The sequence below is a fragment of the Giraffa tippelskirchi genome, chromosome 13, assembly GCF_054371585.1.
Source record: "Giraffa tippelskirchi isolate mGirTip1 chromosome 13, T2T-mGirTip1v1.2.pri, whole genome shotgun sequence".
In the NCBI taxonomy this organism is placed as follows: domain Eukaryota; kingdom Metazoa; phylum Chordata; class Mammalia; order Artiodactyla; family Giraffidae; genus Giraffa; species Giraffa tippelskirchi.
In genome coordinates, this window is record NC_137287.1 from 91,119,574 (window position 1) to 91,141,780 (window position 22,207).

Below are 22,207 nucleotides of genomic sequence, written 5' to 3' on the forward strand. Positions count from 1 at the left end.
ATTCATTGCAGCACTATTTACAATAGCCAAGACATGGAAGCAACCTAGATGTCCACTGACAGATGAATGGATAAAGAAGTAGTGGTACATATATACAATGGAATATTACTCAGCCATATAAAGGGATGCATGTGAGTCAGTTCTAATGAGGTAGATGAACCGAGACCCTATTACACAGAGTGAAGGAAGTCATAAAGAGAAAAACAAATATCATATATTAACACATATATATAGAATCTAGAAGGACAGTACCGACAAATCTGTTCACAGAGCAGCAATGGAGATGCAGACATAGAGAACAGACTTATGGTTAAGGGTGGGGAGAAGAAGGAAAGGGTGAGATAAATGGAGAGAGTAGCATGGATGCTACTAACATATGTAAATAGCCAATGGGAATTTGCTGTATGACTCAGGGAACTCAAACTGGGCTCTGTAACAGCCTAGAGGGGTGAGAATGGGTGGGAGGTGGGAGGGAGATTCAAAAGGGAGAGGACATATGTACACCTATGGTTAATTCATGTTGATGTATAACAGAAATGGAACCAACACTGTAAACCAATCATCAACAATTAAAATAAATAAATATTAAAAAAAGATTTGGTTCTAATAGGCAATGCAAAAAGAAAATCCTAATAGCTGTATAATTCATACTGTCCTTAGGAAAATTAAAACAATTGGTTAGGAAAAGCTGTAACAGTGATTTCTCCTGAAGATTTAATCAAAGAAGAACCAAAATTTGCTTTCTTACCATGGTTTGATGGAAGTGATGCACTCCAGACACAAGCCAGGACCAGGGGCAGAAAGCTGGATCTCAAGTCAAGACTGAGCAAGAGCTCCACAGAAGGACAAGAAATCGGGCTTATTTTAAAGAAGACACTAGTTAGAGAAGCAGTGAGCCCACAAGGCCTCTGGAGACCAGATTTAAATTGAGGAATAAGGAGAAGACAGTGGCACAAGAGACAGAGACACTGCCATGCATGAGGAAAGGATGGGCGCAGAAGGCGACTTGGAGCAGGCTCCTCGAAGAGCAGCCCTTTGGTAATTGGACAAAAGCAGCCAGCATCATACTGGGGTGGAAATAATACAATTCTTCTGTGCATTCAGGTGACTCAGTTTGTATTTTCTACTTTGGGCCATTTTAAGTGCTGGTTCACAGCTCTACAAAAGGGAGAGCTGGGGCAAAGAAAGGGCAGACATGCAGAGGTCTTGTTTCACCACTCAGCTGTCCTGGGAAACTTCAGGGAGGGGATGTGCACTTAATATGGGAGTTGGCAACCAGGTGGGTACTTTATTGACCCAGGTGACCCCTCTGTCTCACCAGTCAAGACTCATTCAGCACTGTGGTGGGAGCCAAGTGTGTGCTATCATGGGGTCCTGGCTTCTTTGCCAGAACCCCTACACCTCTTAACCTGGCCCTGACAACTCCTTTCTTCTTAAGCATGAAGGGCTCCGGCTTCATACTTGTGAGCCACTCACTCTCTTCTTGTTCTGGGTCCCTGTGGAGAGGGGCAGTACGTGCTATGCATGAAGGTCCTTAGAGACTCCCCTAACTCAGGGGAAGCTCACCATTCCCACTAGAGACCAACAGGAAAATCCAGAGACCAGTATACACTTATTGGTCTAACCCTGCAGAGCTAAACAGAAGGTTACACGAATTAATCCTAATTTTGGTAACTAAATGATTCAGTTTTACATTTCTATGCATTTACATTAAAAAAGAAGAGAGAGACTAGAGAAAAAGTATCTTACTTTGGGATTCAAGTCAAAGAAAGTGTAGTATTTAAATCGTAACAGCAGCTGCTCATCCTCCTGGATGCCTTGTTCCATAAGGGAACGTGAGGAGTCTAGCCAACTAGAAAACAACAAGATAAGTTTTAAAAGTCAATCAATTTTACACACATATTTTAGTGTTATATAATATGATATATCTACACATATATATATACATATACATGTAAATGTATGCATGTATGTCTATATACACCCTTGAACAAAGTCTGGGTAAGTAACATAGTCTAAATGCAGTAAAGGAGATGACTTGATAATAGCTTGTGCCTCCATTTAATCACACAGCTTTCTAAGAGCTTTTTTTTTTATTTATGTGTTTTCTCACTGACACTTTAGAGTAAACCAGTGAAGGAGCCAGGGCAGTTATTATTTTCCTAGTTTTAGCAATGAGGAAAATGAGCCTTAGTAACATTAAGTGACATGTTCAAGGTCCTGTGTCTCCTGGTGGAGCCAGAACGAGAATCTGCAGTTGCTGACTGCTGACTGCTGACCACTTCCACACCAGATGACCTGACCCCAGAGTGGCTTTATCTTATTGTCTAGAACTTTCTGTAACTATGGAAATATTCTATATCTCCCAGTTCAACTGAATAGCCCCTAGCCTCATGTGGCTACTGAAGATTTAGATGTGGCTAGTGCCATGTTTTAATTTTAATTATATTCAAACGTAAATGTAAATGTCCACATGCTGTTGGTGACTCCTGTATTGGGTAGCACAGTTGTAGAGTCTGAAAGATAAATACTGGGTAATGGTGAGGAGACAGTAAAAGTTAACAACGAAATGAGGTGGGAATGAGGGGCCTCCAATACTGCTGAAAATGGCTTGAACTTCTATATATAAATACATAGAAGTTCATTTTATATGTTTTATATATTTTATATGCTTATATAAATTGATTTTATGTATTTATATATAAAATATTCTATTATATAATCATATGGGAGAATAAGAATAACCAAGATGCAGTCTCCATGGAAAGGAACTGACAGTCAGTGGGGTAACCAAGCCTCATATTAAAGAAACAAGCTGACACTGGAGCAGTAGAACAGGACTTGAGGGAAGTGACTGATCTTCTGAGAGACCGTAAGTGGCTGGGCCTTATGGGACACACAGGGACAGGCCAGAAGAGCAGGAGGGAAGGAGAGGGTCCTGGAGCAGAGGAAAAGCTGGAGACAAGGCAGTGACACAGGAATGAGCATGCACGTTGGGGGGATGGGGGGCATGAGAGCACAGCAGGACAGACAGATGGACAGGCATGGGTCGGATCTCACGGGATCAAGGGAGAGTATGAACTAGGATCTGGGGGAGTGGAATGCTAACAAATGTGACTTTACCTGGACAACAGTGAGTGAGATAAGCGGCAGTTTGAGAAATAGTTTGAGTGTATTTTCTGAGACCACTTCAAAGCTTAAGGACTCACTAATTGGAATGCAGAATGGAAAAGGGGTGCTCTATAAAAGACAGCGGGGCCGCTTGGGTCTCCCTTGCTGCCACAGAGGGGACCAGCCCACTTATAAGCTGATCTACATCCCATAAAATTTGCACAAGTGTCCGAACAAAGAATTAGCACTCACATGCCAGTAAATCGTTGAGTTAGCCCAATGTGTAAATGTTGTCACACTTTAAATGTATTGAAATGACAAATAGCCACATTTTGTCTTTTTGTTGCTAAAATCAGTGCTGACCTTTGTGGATAGTATACAATTTCTAGGTGTGCTGACTTAAGAACTGAACAACCCCTCCCTGCCTCATCTCCACAGCATCTCTCTTACTACATTAACATCAGTTCACAGAGAAGTAAAACAAGTCATGTCCTTACCCTGCGTTAAGCTTGGCTTTGTCAGCCAGAGACCGAGACTGGTACATATCAGCAAGTGCCTCTGGCGATTGTGGGGGCTGGCTGAATGCCAGGATGCTGCAGTTTTGTTCTGTCAGAGGGCTGTCACTGAACCAAGTCATTGTGGACGATGCTGGTGTTCCATTTATGGGGTCATATGTGGGGGTCATGGTTTTACTGTATAAGCCAGGACTTACTGCAAAGCAAAGGAGAGTATGAACTAGGATATGAGATTTGGGATAAGAATCTTTAGAACAATAATTATCAACACTGCTTGTAATAAAATGGATTTTGAACTTAAATGTTTGTATCATTTAGAAAAATCAGATGAATGATGGCAGAAGTTAAACACAGGTAAAACTCTAGTCTGAATATTTAGTCCCTGGAAAGCTTGGAAACTCATAGGCTGTAAAAACTTCCAAAATCAACCCAGACAAATGTGGGACTATCTCCTTCTCAATAATTCAAAATTCTCTTATATCAGTAGTGAGTTCTGGCACTATTAAAAAACCGGAGCTCTCACAGAATACATGCATATACTTTATTTTTTGGCAAATCTCTTAAATTGCAATGCTTACCAATTTGAAGAACTTAGCTAGTTGATGGCTTATAAATCATCTGACTCTAATTTGCATAAGGGAAGTATAAATAATTGCTTTCATTCTTTGTAGTAGAATATACTATGCAAGAAACTCTCAGTGTTGCAAGCAAGCTAGAGATTCATTCTTATATACAGGCATATCTCATTTCACTATGCTTCGAAGATATGTTTTTTTGTTTTTTAACAAGTTGAAGGTTTGCAGCAACTGTGCATACAGCAGGTCTACTGGCACCATTTTCCCATTGGCATTTGCTTACTTTGTGACTCTGTGTTACATTTTGGTAACTCCTCCAATATTTCAAACTTTTTTTCATTACTATTATATTTGTCACTGTGATCAGTTATCTTTCATTTTACTACTACGACTTGCTGAAGGCTCAGATGATGTTAGCATTTTTAGCAATAAAATATTTTAAATTAAGGTATGTACATTTTAAAAAGACATACTGCTATTGCACTCTTAATGGTAGCAATATAGTGTAAACATAACTTTTATATGCACTGGGGAACAAAAAAAATTTTATGCAACTTGCTTTATTACAGTGGTCTGCAGTATCTCTGAGGTATGTCTGTAAAAATGAAAGGATGACACTTTTCTAGAATTTTTACTGCCCTTCCTGTTACATACCCAATGCAAGATTTAAATTGAGTTCAGGAAAGAGTCATGTGAAGGTAGAATCAAGAAGAGAAATATATTTGAGTGATCTAACAAATTTCCTTATCCCACAAATTCATGGTCAATTCTGCTAAAGATTTTCATTCATCAGCAACATAATATATACAATTAAAATAATGAGCTACATAACATACCTTGTTAAAAAATTTCTGTTCTAAAATTAGTTGGATATTCTTTCCTTATCACTGGAATCCTTAATTTTAGTCCTTGTTTAGGGAGAGAGGAGGAAAGGCTAAGTAGAGGGGAGGAGAGTTCTTGGGACTTAAGAATTTAAGAAATTCTTGGATTTAATAATAAAATAATGAAACACCTATCATGAATCTTACCAGATGGACCTGAAATTGTTGGAGAACCCTCCAGGTTTAAAATATCTTCAATTATGGGCTCCTTATTATTTTTTTCTTTTTTCTTCTTCTTTTTAAAATATTCACCTGAAGGCTTTAATAAGGACAGTTCTTCTGCTCTTCTAATATCTAAAAATAAATATAAAAAAGAAAAGCAAGAAGTAAAAAGAAAATTCCTTCTAAGACTTTGAGTCACGTTGGGCATTTGAAACCATTTCTCAAAAACTTCCTGAGAAGTAAATGGAACTAAATGACATTCCTTTTGAAGAAATTGAAGATCAGTGACCCCCAAAATGGGTGTGTGGGGATTCATTCTAGGAAAGTGGAGGGAGATTCATTCTAGGAAAATTTCTAGTTTGTTTTAAAATCTATTGTGAAACTATTTCAAACATATTCAATGCTCGTATGGTGGCCCCTTCCCATGCTCGCCGCCCCCTTAAACCATTCCTAGTGTTTCGCTGTTCTTGTGTCATTTACTTACTAGCAGTTTTCCCCTCCCTCCTTCCTTCTTTCCTTTCTCCCTTCCTTTTCTGTTTTTAGGTTTTTAAGCAACCAGCAAGGACTCCACCTTTTTCTTTATGGATCAGTGGTCCTCAGAGCCTTTCTCTGCCCAGTGGCTTCTTCCATCCCTGTGGCAGACATTCTAGGCACCCTGTCCGTCTCCTGGCCTTCCCCATTTTGGTGCACTCTGACCTCCTTCCAACGGTAGCTAGGATGTATCTCTTTATCCAAGGGCCGGCTCTGGATGCCAGAGTCCTCACTGCCCAGATAGAGATGCAACAGGTCACATGAGTTCAGAGAGTTAACACTCCCCAAGAGCAGCCCTCAATGACTCAGTGACTGGTGGAATGGTATATTAACACCCCAGCTCCCTCACCCCCCGGTTGCACAGCTCGAAGGCATGACCACACCGCTTCCCAGAGGGCCCAGCTGTCCACAGTGTGAGCTGATTAGTGACACTCGCTTATTAGCGGCCTTCTCTTCCCAGTCTCACTTCACCATTCCCAGCCAGTGTTTCCTGGCATAACCTTCCAAACAAATAATATTTGTACTTGAATTCTCATCTCAGGTCTGCTTCTGGAGAACTCTAGCTAAGAAGATAGTCCCTACTGTCCTCCATTACTCAAATATACTTCTAACTGCCATTTCCAATTAGAACTGATTATACACTGGGCTGTTATGATCCCAGGTAAAAATCAAGGAATGTGTATGTTAGAATCTCCGGGCAGCTTTCCTGGAGGTAAATGCACTGATTCCACAGGTTTTCCCACCTCTTAGTTCAGCTGAGGTTGAATCTGGCAGCTGAGCTGCCAGTAAACAAGCCTGACTGTCAGGTTGCAACATACACTTGTAACCATTCCAAATGCATAATTTATACACAAAACCAGGAGATGAATAAAAAGTTCCAATGGAAACATTAGTAACAAAACAAAACAAAAACCCCACTGATATCTAAGCCCAAGGTTTGTATCTTGTCTTTTCTTTGAGAGAAAAAAAAATCATCCTATTGCTAGATTTGATTTAAGTTCAGTTGGTCAGATAAAAAAAGTGATTATTAGGGAATTCCCTGGAGGTTCAGTGGTTAGGTCTTGGAACTTTCACTGCAGAGGGCATAGGTTCAAAGTTCAGTTCCTCATTGAGGAACTATGATCCTACATGCTGTGCATCTTGGCCAAAAAAAAGTGATTATTAGAAATGCCAAGTTGAGTCATTTAGAGTTACTATGAAGTAACTGGAAAGAAAAGAATATATGAATGCTTCTGTTTATTTAAAAACTCCAAGTTTTTGACCCCAGCTATAATGTGTGTTTCTAGTCCACCGTGGTGTCTGAAATGTACATTTTATTTACTCATTTACTGTTTTCAAATTTTCATTAGAATGTTATTGAAAGCCACGTACCTTGTGCTTATATCATTTGCTCACCATGCATCAAGGACAATTCTGGAACTTACCCTTTGTAATGGAAGCTTCCAATCATTTGTTTGGTCAGCAAACAGTTACTAAGCAGGTGATATGTGTCAGGCATTGTGCTAAGTGTTAGGAACAGACATGCTCAAGAAACGGCTGTCTAATACCATACCAGCCTGCACCACTCAACACTGGCACTCTCAATACTGTGTACATTGTTAGACTTTTTCCCTTTTTTTCCTCCATTACCTACCCCCTTTTAACATCTTAGTTTTTACATGATTTATTTTCTGTCTCTCTGTGCTACAATGGAAGCTCAAGGAGGGCAGAGGGTTTGGGTTATTTTTATTGCTAACCAGTCTCTAGCACTCACCATAGTGTCTGCCACGTCAAAATATGTATTTGCTGAAGGAATGAATAAGCAGTTTACAGTTTAATGGGGAAGATAGCTCACCCACTCACATAGTGTGTATACTGTGTTCAAATACTAAATATTAGCCTTGGAACTCAAGAATATACCTACACACTTTCAAAAAATATACTTCCTGACCCAGAGTTTGCTACTATTATGGAAGTCCCAGAAAGAAGCAATGGTTTGGGCAGTGTTGTCCCTAAAGGCTGTTAAAATTTTTGATACATAATTAGGTATACTTTTCTGCTTAAAATAAACTCCACAAATAATGTTTATGGACAGAGCTATTTACTGGAGCCAAGTGTTAGGGAAGCAATTAAGACACTGCATCACCATTATCTCAAAAACAACATAGACATATCAGCTCTATGGTGATAATGATTTAATGGAACTCTTTTCATTTAACAATTTCAGTATGGCTTAGGGAAATGAGTTTTGGGATGGAAATCTTAATGGAGTTGTCTCTTCTGTTTACAAGTCTCTTTTGAAATAGCTTTAAGCTTTAGGTAAATGAGCCTGATTTACTCCAATATGTTCCATCTGCTTTAACTTAATGGCTAAAGTCCCCAGAACTGGGCTTGAAAACTGTGCTCCTAATAAGGGATGTAAAGCCAACCACTTGTGGGCAGAAGTGTATGTATTTTCCTGTCCTCTTAGGCTGAGAGTCCAGAGGGTAGAGGTGCCTGCCTTTGGGGACTCACTCAGGGCTCTGCAGATGTCGCTGACCGCTCTGAAGACCACAGTTGAGAAGCTGACTCGCAGTCGCACTGTCTTCATGTTTGGCAGGCGGAGGCGAAGCATTTTATGCTGAGGCGTAAAGACAAGCTTTGCATCTGCCTGGACCCCACATTTGTCCAGAGTCCAGTGTGTTTTCAGAAGCCAGCAATGTTTCTGTTCCCACCAAAGGGCAAAGTCTGACCAGTCCTGGGCTATGTCTGCAAGAATAGAGGACAGAGCGCAGTAAAGTGAGAGCAAGCACTTGCATCCTAGAGTCAAGTCCTGCATGTGCAAAACCAAAGCCAGTGCTGATCTTCCACCCTCATCTCTTCCTACAACCCAAGGCTCCATCATTCTTGGCTTCTTGTCAAAGTCCCTAAGGCAAGGCAGCTAGAAGACCGACTGAACCTTACCTTCTTTATATTTAAATACTATGGAAGGAACAGAAACATACAACTTTTATTCACAATGAAATGCTAAAGTTTTCTTCTCCCAAGTCCCTCAGTGCCATGGTCCTTTCTGGGAAGGCCAGAAGCAAGGCTTTGTTTAATCAAGATGATTTGTCTAACAGAAATGGATCCTTCCAGGTCCCTGGTGCTCTGTTGGTTAAGAATCCCCCTTCCAATGCAGGGGATGTGGGTTTGATCCCTGGTCAGGGAACTAAGAACCCACCTGCTGTGGGGCAACTAAGCCCATGTGCTACAACTAGAGAAGCCCACGCACCACCAACACGACCACAACAATGAGGAAAAATAGATGAATTCTTCAGACACTGGCTCACAAGGGAATATCAAAAGCTTCCAGTCAAAGTGCACGTAGAACTACTGAGAAGTTTACATTTTACTCTTCTCAGGAATGTCCATCTCTTATCAGTATCACTGCATTACCAGTTTCCAAAATTGTTTACACTAAAATCAGAGCTGAATATCTTATCTCTCAATGGTAGCATCAACACTGAACCCTTCTACCTCTTCAATGCCCCTTGGCATCAAGATTGAATCTTTCCCCTTTGCCAATGTTAGAGTCACATTCAGTCTCTTATTTTGCTCAATTAGAAGCCACCAGTACTTTTACTTAAAAAATGGTTTCTCCCTCTTTTTCTCTTTTAAAATTAGAAAACCTTTCTCTCAGTGCTGTTAGTAGAAGTATAAATGCTATAGGCTTCCCCCATGGCTCCGTGGTAACGAATCTGCCTGCAATGCAGGAGATGTGGGTTCAGTCCCTGGGCTGGGAAGATTTCCTGGAGGAGGGCATGGCAACCCACTCCAGTATTCTTGCCTGGAGAATCCCAGACAGAGGAGCCTGGCAGGCTATAGTCCATGGGTTCACGAAGAGTCAGACATGACTGAAGCGACTGTGCACAGTGCAGTGCAGCATAAATGCTGTAATGCTGTAACTATTTTGGAAAGTCATATGATTCAGTAACTTTTCTCTGATCTATATACCCAACAGAAACGCCTATACTCACCCAAGACAGGTACTATCTATAAAAGCCCCCATATGTAAAGATCCAAATATCCATAAACCATCAGGTAAATGGATAAATTGTGGGAAAAAAAATCATATAATGGAATATTATACAGCAGTGAGAATCAAAGAACCCAAACTATATGCAATAAAATGGAGCCCCCATATGTAAAGATCCCAATATCCATAAACCATCAGGTAAATGGATAAATTGTGGGAAAAAAAAATCATATAATGGAATATTATACAGCAGTGAGAATCAAAGAACCCAAACTATATGCAATAAAATGGATAAATCTCACAGACATAATGTGGCCTGAAAGAAAGCACATGCTTGAGGGTATATTATCCTGTATAATTCCACATATATACAGTTTGCAAACAAGTAAAATTATTCCTTTGGAGTAACAATTCAGGGTAATAGCTACCCTAGTGGGACAGTGGCCAGGAGGTGTCAGATGTGGGACTTGGGTGGGGGAACAGGTACTGCTCTATTCCTTGATTTGGATGGTGGTTTATATGACTTTGTGAAAATTCACTGAACTATATACTTATGATAACTGCACTTTTTGTATGTATATTATATTCCAATGAAGACTTAACTTAAAAATACTTTATATCACTAGTATAAGTGGAAAGCCAACATCTGTGGTCTTAAATAGAAGACAAAAAAATAAATGCAAAGAAAATAGAACATTATTAAATTCTAGGTCCATCATGTTGACTCCTGATGCGAAGACTCTGACCCTGAAGACTTCTTTCCTTGTTTAAACAAGGGCTAGTGGCAAACGGTGGGTAAGGACACTGGTACCAGGCTGCTTGCTCACAGAGCAATCAAGCATTGACAAAACATCACATAATAGTCTAAGGCCCCAGGTGCGGTCTAAGGTTACCCTAGATGTTACCATGGAGGGTGACCTCATTCCAGTGCAAATAGGTTATTACACCTACTGGGGAGCTTCAGTTTGCTACCAAAGACTCAAATTTTGACAGAGGGGGTCAGGGGGTTGTTTGGGCTCCTTCAGGGCTCCCCATTTCTCTTCTTCCTGCAGAAAGGGGCCATTACAAGATGAATGATCAGAAAAACTTAAGTCAAACAGCCTAGTTCAGTCATTCAGTGATGATGCAACACAGAGGGTTTCAAATGTAGAGAAACCATAAATAAGCAGCAACTTACTTATCTGTTCCACTAACTTGAGCATCACTCCGCCAATGTGGAGGTCTCCAGAAACTCTCAGTGTGATGTCCTTCTGCTCCTCTTCATTTGGATGATCAACTCGGACCACAAGCTCCCACGAAGCAGATGCAAAGTCACTGGATGACAGCATTGTGGCAAATACAGGTGTCTACATGAAAAAAGGCAGACAGACCAGAAGGAAACTGAGGCTCATCAGGTAGACTCTGCAGAGCAAAACTCTTTTCTCTCATTTTAGTCCCCTCCTCAAAAATGCTGCAGTTCCTGATATTAAATTCAGCATCTTAACTTTAAAGACAAAAAGTCTTACAAAAATGATCTCTTCTAAATCTTGTACTTTAACCTTTCCACCCTCCCAGGTCCACCTAGCTATTTATTTTCTGTGCCTGCCCACTGCATCCCTCCCTTTCTACTGACTTTTCTTGACCTTCTATGAACTACTTTAGCAATAGACAACAAATCATGACACTCCTTGACACAAAAAATCACATTTATTGAAGTATAATTTACATACAATAAAAGACATTGAATTGAAATGTATACTTTGATGCATTTTATTGAATGCATATTATACCTAAATAGAATTGATTTTAAAAAGAATACCATTGAAATCTATACATAGGTATTATTGTATTCCTCCCATAAAATAGTAAGGACATTTTCTGGTATGAAAATTCAAAAAATTAAAAACAGAACAAAATAGTTTCTTTTTTAGTCATATAACATGTAGTTTTATCTTAAGCACATAACAGATATCAGTCATTAATAATTTGTTCTTGTGGTTCAGTCACTAAGTCATGCCCCTCTCTTTGTGACCCCATGGTCATATGCTAGGCATGCTAGGCTTCCTTGTCCTTCACCATCTCCCAGAGCTTGTTCAAACTCATGTCCATCCACATGTCCATCTTGATTCCAGCTTGTGAGTCACCCAGCCCAGCATTTCGTATGATGCATATAAGTTAAATAAGCAGGGTGACAATATATACCCTTGATGTATTTCTTTCCCAGTTTGGAACGAGTCCATTGTTCCATGTCCAGTTCTAACTGTTGCTTCTTGACCTGCATACAGGTTTCTCAGGAGGCAGGTAATGTGGTCTGGTACTCCCATCTCATTAAGAATATTCCAGTTTGTTGTGAACAACACAGTCAAAGGATTCAGCATAGTCAATGAAGCAGAAGTAGATATTTTATTTGAATTCCATTGCTTTCTTCATGGTCCAACAAATGTTGGCAATTTGATCTCTGGTTCCCCTGCCTTTTATAATTCCAGCTTGTATATTTGGAATTTCTCAGGTCACGTACTGCTGAAGCCTACTGCATAGGATTTTGAGCATAATCTTGCTACCATTGAAATTAGTGCAATTGTATAGTAATTTGAACATTCTTTGGCATTGCCTTTCTTTGGGATTGGAATGAAAATTCATCTTTTCCAGGCCTGTGGCCACTGCAAAGTTTTCCAAATTTGCTGGCTGAGAGTGCAACACTTTGACAGCATCATTCCAGTTCACCTGGAATTCTATCACCTCCACTAGCTTTGCTCACAGTGATGATTCCTAAGGCCCACCTGACTTCACACTCCAGGATGTTTGGCTCTAGGTGAGTGATCACACCATCATCATTATCCAGGTCATTCAGAGCTTTTTTATACAGTTCTTCTGTGTATCTTCTGTGTATGGAAGAAAGTGAAGAAGAACTAAAGAGCCTCTTGATGAAAGTAAAAGAGGAGAGTGAAAAAGTTGGCTTAATGCTCAACATTCAGAAAACAAACATCATGGCATCTGGTCCCATCACTTCATGGCAAATAGATGGAGTAACAGTGGTAACAGTGGCAGACTTTGTTTTTTTGGGCTCCAAAATCACTGCAGATGGTGACAGCAGCCATGAAATTAAAAGACACTTACTCCTTGGAAGAAAAGTTATGACTAACCTAGACAGCATATTGAAAAGCAGAGACATTACTTTGCCAACAAAGGTCCGTCTAGTCAAGGCTATGGTTTTTCCAGTAGTCATATATATGGATGTGAGAGTTGGACTATAAAGAAAGCTGAGTGCCGAAGAATTGATGCTTTTGAACTGTGGTGTTGGAGAAGACTCCTAATAGTCCCTTGGACTGCAAGGAGATCCAACCAGTCCATCCTAAAGGAAATCAGTCCTAAATATTCATTGGAAGGACTGATGCTGAAGCTGAAACTCCAATACTTTGGCCACCTGATGCGACGAGCTGACTCATTTGAAAAGACCTTGATGTTGGGAAAAATTGAAGGCAGGAGGAGAAGGGGATGACAGAGGATGAGATGGTTGGATGCCATCACTAACTCAACGCGTTTGAGTCTGAGTAAACTCTGGGAGTTGGTGATGGACAGGGAGGCCTGGTGTGTTGCAGTCCATGAGGTCACAAAGAAATGGATACGACTGAGCAACTGAACTGAACTCTGTGTATCAGTTCAGTTTAGTCACTTAGTCATGTCCGATTAATTCTTTGTGACCCCATGGACTGCAGCACCCCAGGCTTCCCTGTGAATCACTAACTCCTGGACTTGCTCAAACTCATGTCCATCAAGTCGGTGATGCCATCCAACCATCTCATCCTCTGTCGTTCCCTTCTCCTACCGCCTTCAATTTTCCATACCATCAGGGTCTTTTCTAATGAGTCAGTTTTCTCATCAGGTGTCCAAAGTATTGAAGCTTCAGCTTCAGCATCAGTTCTTCCAATGAATATTCAGGATTGATTTCCTTTAGGATTGACTGGTTTGATCTCCTTGCTGTACAGGGACTCTCAAGAGTCTTCTCCAACACCACAGTTCAAAAGCATCTATTCTTGGGTGCTCAGCTTTCTTTATAGTTCAACTCTCACATCCATACATGACTACTGGAAAAACCATAGCTTTGACTAGACAGACCTTTGTCAGCAAAGTGATGTCTCTACTTTTTAATATGCTGTCTTGGTTGGTTATAGGTTTTCTTCCAAGGAGCAAGTGTCTTTTAACTTCATGGCTGCAATCATCATTTGCAGTGATTTTGGAGCCCAAGAAAACAGTCTGTCACTGCTTCCATTGTTTTCTCATCTATTTGCCATGAAGTGATAGGACCAGATGCCATGATCTTAGTTTTTTGAATGTTGAGTTTTAAGCCAACTTCTTCATTCTCCTTTTTCACTTTCATCAAGAGGCTCTTTAGTTCTTCACTTTCTGCCATAAGGGGGGTGTCATCTGCATATCTGAGGTTATTGATATTTCTCCCAGCAATCTTGATTCCAGCTTGTGCTTCATCCAGCCCAGCATTTTGTATGATGTATTCTGCATATAAGTTAAACAAGCAGGGTGACATTATACAGCCTTGATGTACTCCTTTCCCAATTTGGAACCAGTCTGTTCCATGTCTGGTTCTAACTCTTGCTTCTTGACCTTCATACAAATTTCTCAGGAGGCAGATAAGGTGGTCTGGTATTCCCATCTTTTTAAGAATTTTGCACAGTTTGTTGTGATCCACACAGTCAAAGGCATTGGTGTAGTCAATATAGCAGAAGTAGATGTTTTTCTGGAACTCTCTTGCTTTTTCGATGATCCAACAGATGTTGGCAATTCGATCTCTGGTTCCTCTGCCTTTTCTAAATACAGCTTGAACATCTGGAAGTTCACAGTTCACGTACTGTTGAAGCCTGTCTTGGATAATTTTCAGCATTACTTTGCTAGCACATGAGATGAGTGCAATTGTGCCGCAGTTTGAACATTCTTTGGTGTTGCCTTTCTTTGGGACTGGAATGAAAGCTGATCTTTCCCCATCCTGTGGCCACTGCTGAGCTTTCCAAATTTGCTGGCATATTGAGTGCAGCACTTTCACAGCATCATCTTTTAGGATTTGAAATAGCTCAGCTGGAATTCCATAACCTCCAATAGCTTTGTTTGTAGTGATGATTCCTAAAGACCACTTGATTTTGCATTCCAGGATGTCTGGCTCTAGGTGACTGATCACACCATCTTCTGTGTATTCTTGCTACCTTTTCTTAATCTCTTCTGCTTCTGAAGGTCCTTACCATTTTTGTCCTTTATTGTGCCTATCTTTGCAATGAAATGTTCCCTTGCTATCTCCAGTTTTCTTAAAGAGATCTCTAGTCATTCCCATTCTATTGTTTTCCTCTATTTCCTTGCTTTGTACACTTAAGAAGGCTTTCTTATCTCTCCTTACTATTCTCTGGAACTTTGCATTCAGTTGTGTATATCTTTCCCTTCCTCCTTGCCTTTCACTTCTCCTCTTTTCTCAGCTTCTGTAAGGCCTCCTTAGAGGTCTTTGCCATTCCCTTCTCCAGTGGACCAGATGTCCACAGGACAACATGGCAGCAGAATCCTGAAGAGGCACTGGTGGCCTGGGAAGCAGCTTCACAGAGATCATACCGGAGACGGAGATGGGAGCAGGGTAGTGACCAGCACCACCAGTTCCTAGCACAGAGCAGGAGGAGAGGAGAGCCTGGGGCCAGAGCTCGGCAGTGGTGGGGGATCGGCTCCAGGGTTACCCACCTCGAGCGGGGCCCTCTACTCCTGGGTGGTGGATCAGCCTCAGGGTGGCCAGAGGAAGCACATATTCAACTTACTTGAGTTACCATTTTATATCATATATATCATATACATTTTTAGACACACTTTTGGCAAAATATTTAAAACAGGAGTGACAGACATACAATCCCACTCTTCAAAGTACAGATGGGGTGAGCGCTTCAAACCCACAGTGCCCCGTCATTGGAGGAACTAGGATGAATGAAGATAAGCAGTATCAAAACTGACTGTTTGGAGTATAATAGGAACACTGGAATCCCAAATTTGCAGAACTTAAAAATGTCAGCTCTCTCTTAAGTAGGAAGCAAATGATAATACCTCTCCTGGCTATTTTAAGATTTAAAATAAAAATCAGTCATTTAAGTGATGACAAATCTGTTTTATTTTGCTAGGTAAAGACAGCTTATGAGAAATCCATGTTTTCATAAGGCCGGTTCTTGAAAACTATCAGTGTATGCAAAGGGCCCGGGAAAGGGTCTCTCTAAGGGAAAGTGCACAGGAACCCTGTGGATCTTATTTATATGCAGATTCTATTCAGCAGGATCTTATTAACATGCAGGTTCTAGTCAGCAGATCTGGGATGGATGTGGAAATGCTGCATTCATAACAAACTCCAGCTGATGCTAGTCTTCATCTTACACACTTAAGTCACAACAGCCACTTAAAAAATTAGCTCCAGGACTCAGTTCCTCCCTTCAACCTAACTAGATCAGTATTAAGCTAGGACCATGGTGACCTCTGAGGAACATTATTTTTAATATTAAGCACTAAATCCCATGGATAGGGGAGACTGGCAGGCTCCAGTCCACGTCGTCACAAGTGTTGGACATGACTTAGCAACTAAACCACCAACCACTAATTATAGTAACAACTCTCAAGAAAGTGGGCATAGAGGAAACCTACCTCAACATAATAAAGCTCATAAATGAGAAACCCACAGCAAACATCATTCTCAGTGGTGAAAAGGTGAAAGCATTTCCCTATAAGATCAGGAACAGGGACTTCACTGGTGGTCCAGTGGTTAAGAATCCACCTTGCAATGAAGGGGATCACAGGTTTGATCCCCTGTAGGGGAACAAGATCCCACATACCCTGGAGCAACTACTGTGCCTGTGCACTCCAGAGCCTCTGTGCCAAAACTAGAGAGCCCACATGCTGCAACTGCTGAAGCCTGCATGCCACAACTAGAGTCCCCGTGAGGCAATGAAGGATCCCACGTGTTGCAACTGAGACCTGATGCATATAAATAAATAAATAAAAAAGATCAGGAACAAGACAAGGATGCCCAATATAGCCACTTTTATACAACATAGTATTGGAAGACCTAACCACAGCAATAAGACAAGAAAAAGAAATAAAAGGAAGCCAAATTGGAGAGGAAGCAGTAAAACTGTCACTGTTTGCAGGTGACATGACACTATATATAGAAAACCCTAAAGATGCCACCAGAAAACTACTAGAGCTAATCAATGAATTTGGTAACATTGCAGGACACTATATATATATATATATATATGTATCTCATATATATATATAGTAATCTGTTGCATTTCTGTACACTAACAATGAACTATCAGAGAAATTAAGGAAACAATCATACTTACCACTACATCTAAAAGAATAGAATACTTAGTAATAAACCAATCTAAGGAGGTAAAAGATTTGTACTTGGATCTATTTGGAAGACACTGATGAAAGAAATGGACGATAATACAAACAGATGGAAAGATACACCATATTCATGGGCTGGAAGAATTAATATTGTTAAAATGACGATACTATGCAAGGAAATCTACAGATTTAGTGCAATCCCTATAAAAATACCAAAGGAATTTTTCACAGATGTAGAACAAATAATTTAAAAATTTGTATGGAAACACAAAAGACCCCAAATAGTGAAAACAAGCTTGAAAAAGAAGAACGGAGCTAGAGGAATCATGCTTCCTGATATCAGATTATACTACAAGGCTATAGTACTCAAAACAGTATGAGACTGGCACAAAAACAGACACTTAGATCAATGGAATATAACAGAGAGCTCAAAACTAAACCCACACACTTATGGTCAATTAATCTACAACAAAGGAGACAAGAATATACAATGGAGAAAACATGGTCTCTTCAATAAGTACTACTGGGAAAACTGGACAGTTACATGTAAAAGAATGAAATTAGAACACTCTCTAATACTATATACAAAAATTCAAAATGGATTAAAGACCTAAATGTAACCAGAAACCAAAAAACTCCTAGAAGAAACCATAGGCAGAACACCCTTTGACATAAACTATAGCAACATATTTTTTTGTATCTGTCTCCTAAAGCAAATGAGATAAAAGCAAAAATAAACAAATGGGACCTAATTAGACTTAAAAGCTTTTGTACAGCAAAGGAAGCTAAAAATAAAAAGAAAAGACAACATATAGAATGGGAGAAGATATTTGTAGAAGATGTGACAGAAAAGGGATTGATTTCTAAAACGTACGAACGGCTTATACAGCTCAATTAAAAAAAAACCCTACCCACTCAAAAAATGGGCAGAAGACTTAAATAAACATCTCTCCAAAGAAAACATGTAGATGGCCAACAGGCACAAGAAAAGATGCTCAACATTGTTAATCACCAGAGAAATGCAAATTAGAACCACAGTGAGATATAGTCTCATACCTGTCAGAATGGCGATGATCAAAAAGACTAGAAATAACAAACGTTGGTGAGGACATGGAGAAAAGGGAACCTTCAATACACTGTTGGTGAAAATGTAAATTGGTGTAGCCAGTGTGGAGAACAGTATGGAGGCTTTTCAAAAAACTAAAAATAGAGCTATCATATGACCCAGCAATTACATTCCTGATATATATCAAAAAACAAAACAAAATAACAACACAAATAATCCCCCGAAAACACCAATTTGAAAAGAAACAAAATATACATATTGTAAAGATATTATTTACAATGGCCAAAATATGAAGCAGCTTAAGTATCCATCAACATATGAGTGGATAAATATGTGGAATGGGATATCATTCAACCATAAAAAAGAATGACATTTTGCCATTTCCAACAACATGGATGGACTTTGAAGATATTATGCTAAGTGAAATAAGTCAGACAGACAAATACTGTATGATAACACTTATATGTGGAATCTAAAATAATAAACTACTGAACATAACAAAAAGGAAACAGATATATGGATAGAGAACACATATATAGAGAAAAACTAGTGGTTACTAGTGGGGAGAGGGAAGGATGGAGGGGCAAAATAGGGGAAATTAAGAGCTACAAACTATTGTGTATAAAATAGATAACCTTTATAGCTTATAGGATATATTGTACAACACAGGGAATATAGCCAATATTTTATAAGTATAAATGGGGTATAGCCTTTAAAATTGTGAATCACTGTTGTACATCTGTAACTTATAATGCTGTACATCAACTATATTTCACTAAAAAGTAAAAAAAATTTATAAAAAGCAATAGTTAAACCACCAGTGTCATTGTTCACATTTGTAAGCAAAAGAGAATCACAAGATAGATAAATGTTGCAAATCTGAACAGGCTTAGAACAGATTTCATTTGTTCCACTCAACTTCAAGAGTTCAGAGGTGACTAGAAGGATCCTAATGTTTGCAGCTTCCAATGCACAGAGGAACATACAGGACTTCTTGCATGGGCAGTGTCATGCAATGATTATATTGGGCCTAACCACCTCACTGTCATCGTCAGCCTCAGGTGTTATTTATTGTGTACATCATTCAGAGTGAGGTACTCTGGGATAACTACTATCCTTGTGTTATCTCCATCCTCTCAGCAATCCCATTTAGAAATGAGGAAACACAGACTCAGAAAAGCTAGGTAATTTATCAAAAGTCACACAGCATGTTAGATCATGGAGTGCAAACAGAAATTCAGGTTCTAACTCCAAACTCTCAACCAGCACACTGGGACACATTCTCGGTAATATTACAAAGTTAACATGAAATACAACACTTAAAACTATGAGCTAAATTCTCAGTACCTTCACCAAACATTTTAACTAACATAAATCTTTCCCAGTTAGGAGACAATAAAGATACCTCTTTCACTGTCAGATTCTTAACATGGTATTGAAGTATTTGACTTTTAAGATCCTTACAGCTTTTTAAATGCTATGCTTTGAGGTTTTGTTATTTAAAATGTTTTGTACATAAAGAAAATAACCTTACTTTTAAAATGACTCCTCACTGCTTGTTTTGGGAGCAATCAGACAGGATTTTTCTTTACCTAACCTGGACAATCAAAGTATTTCTCATTTAAAAAACAGGCAATAGGTGGTGATTCCCTTACAACGAAATTCAGGCTAAAATTACACAATCTGGTTTCCCCACATTCCGCTCCTATCTTTTCTGCGCCTTTCTTTTCGAGAGTGAACTTCTGCAGCAAGCTGTTGCTTGTTGAGGACAGCCTCCGACTTCGGCCGGGAAAGCAGACCCAGTGGGTTAAAGATTAGAGTCAGAAGCAAAGCGCACCGGCACACCTGCCTTCCCTGTGGAAACCCAGTGGCCCACTTCCGGCGGTCCTTTATAGAAAACTCAGTCAAGACTGACAGACACAGGCAGAGAGACAGAGAGGGAAACAGACCGAACGCTTTCTCTGGAAGAACAGAGAGTGAGTGGGTCCGAAGGCCACTGCCCTGTCTTTTACCAGGTATGCAGGGTCCTGGGGCCCAGGGGAATGTGGTGGGTGGGTAGAAACCCCTCCCCACCCGTAAGGTCAGCACCGCTGCTGGACTGAGAGTTTATTTTGCGCAGCCAGATGCGCAAGGTCGGAGAAGGTGGTCACAAGCTGATCACGCGATTTTTAATTCAACAGCTATTTATGCGCAGGAAGCCGCAGAAAGGCAGGAGCTGGGGTCTGGGGAACCAGCGGTGCCCGTCGCAGCCTCCCTTCCCCGCCAGTCTCCAGTCCCCGCCGGGGCCCAGCTCCTGGGCACTCACTTCCTTTCTCAAGCCTGCGGCGTGCGGTCTCGCGGCCGGGCACGTGTGCCGCTGCCCTCCTGGAGACGCGGGCAGAGGCCACCCAGACCGAGCCGGGGGCGCGCGGTGGCGGCGGCGGCTGCTCCGCGAGGCTCTGCGGGCGAGTGCTGCGCGCGGACCTGCCGCCTAGACTGGCGCCCGCCCCCGCCGACTGGTCTCCGCCCCGCGCGGCCCTCCGGGCACGGCCAGCTAGCGCGGCGGGCAGGCGGCAGCACGACCAGCCTCTGCCTGCCAGGTCCCGCTGCCCGAGGAGGGGGCGCTCTGCAGACTTTACGGACAAACGGTGGTCGCTGGGCTGCCGCGCGGCAGGACAGCGGGGAAAACCGGTGCGGATGCTCAGACCCACGCCCCTCTTGCTACCTCTCATCCTGCCCACCCTCCTCTAGACGGCCTCTCGTTTCCCGGTTCCCCGAGGCCCGCCCGGGACTAGCCTGGTGATTAAGGTCCTGCTACTTTCCCCGCCCTCCGGGTGTACTCGTCACTCACATCCCGGGTGCGTCCACTTCCTCCGAGCCCTGGCTGTAGGCGAGAACAATCGCCTCCGCTCTAGAGAGCCCGGAGGACCTGTGGTTGCCCGCTGGAAGAAACAAAAGTGGTTCATCTCTGAGTAAGAGGGTGGTGTAAACCTCTGAGAAGGGCGAGGCGCCCCAAACACGCACGTTGGAAGATCCCCGGGCAACCTAAGGCCGCTCCCCTCGCTGAAGTCTGGGTGGCTCACCTCATATTCACCACCCAGCCCCGCCGCTCACCTTCCTGTCGGATTCACTTCCGAAGGAAGCAGGAAGGGTGGGTGACCTTGGGCAATTGGCACACCTCTCCAAACCTTTCGTTGAGTATTTACTACGCACCAGGCCTGAGTCTGAGCTTTGAGGATCAGGGTTATAAAACAGGAAATTGTAGTTTTCTCATTTGTAAAATCGGAGAAGGCAATGGCAAGCCGCTCCAGTACTCTTGTCTGGAAAATCCCATGGACGGAGGAGCCTGGTAGGCTGCAGTCCATGGGGTCGCTAAGAGTCGGACACGACTGAGCGACTTCACTTTCACTTTTCACTTTAATGCATTGGAGAAGGAAATGGCAACCCACTTCAGTGTTCTTGCTTGGAGAATCCCAGGGAAGGGGGAGCCTGGTGGGTTGCCGTCTATGGGGTCGCACAGAGTCGGACACAACTGAAGCGACTTAGCAGCAGCAGCAGCAGAATTTGTAAAATGGGTAAAGGGGTGGGATTCCCACCACTAGAATTTCAGTCCATGGAGGAGTTTCATGCAGTAATACAGTCTTTAGCGATTTTCATCAAGTACATAAAGCTTCCAATAACTTATATTTAATTTAAAATGTTGCAAAATTTAGAAGTGGAATCCTTGTTTTTGCTTGGCATTGCCATATTCAGCCATTATTATGGTTCTGAAAGTACTTTACACTTAATTTTAAAAGGCCAGTTGAACAAACATCAGCAAATATGGGGTTTTAGAATTAAAATGATTAAAAATTTGAAACTGAATTTCCTAATTCCTATAGTTCGTCAACTATAGGAATGTAGTCAACTGTCATCTGGTTCCACTTTCTTGCATACCTAATACCGACTGAGCAAATATGCACTTATTTGGGGCAGAGAGTGTCTAAGACTTGCTTTCTGGAGACTGTGCATGACTGATTAGACCACAGGCGGTCTTGAGGATCTTGGACACAATC

At 41.3% G+C, this 22,207-nt stretch overlaps 1 protein-coding gene across 8 annotated transcripts in view; it reads right to left on the reverse strand.

Moving 5' to 3' along the window:
• FERMT1 (FERM domain containing kindlin 1) overlaps window positions 1-21,281 on the reverse strand; it is a 57,963-nt gene extending 36,682 nt beyond the window's left edge. For 2 of the 8 annotated variants that reach the window (XR_014072992.1, XM_081556440.1), the window contains exons 1-6: window positions 20,479-21,014; window positions 10,929-11,097; window positions 8,269-8,502; window positions 5,230-5,376; window positions 3,609-3,822; window positions 1,750-1,852 (exon numbers count right to left, since the gene is read on the reverse strand). Coding sequence is in view for 6 of the 8 variants with exons in the window: in XM_081556440.1 (XP_081412566.1) it covers window positions 1,750-1,852; window positions 3,609-3,822; window positions 5,230-5,376; window positions 8,269-8,502; window positions 10,929-11,079 (849 nt within the window). In the remaining 2 variants the exon portion in view is untranslated. Of the gene's footprint in view, window positions 1-1,749; window positions 1,853-3,608; window positions 3,823-5,229; window positions 5,377-7,146; window positions 7,179-8,268; window positions 8,503-10,928; window positions 11,098-20,478; window positions 21,015-21,176 lie in introns of those variants that run through there. The other 6 variants (XR_014072993.1, XM_081556444.1, XM_081556442.1 and 3 more) reach the window with 5 other exon arrangements.
• Window positions 21,282-22,207: the final 926 nt, after the last annotated feature.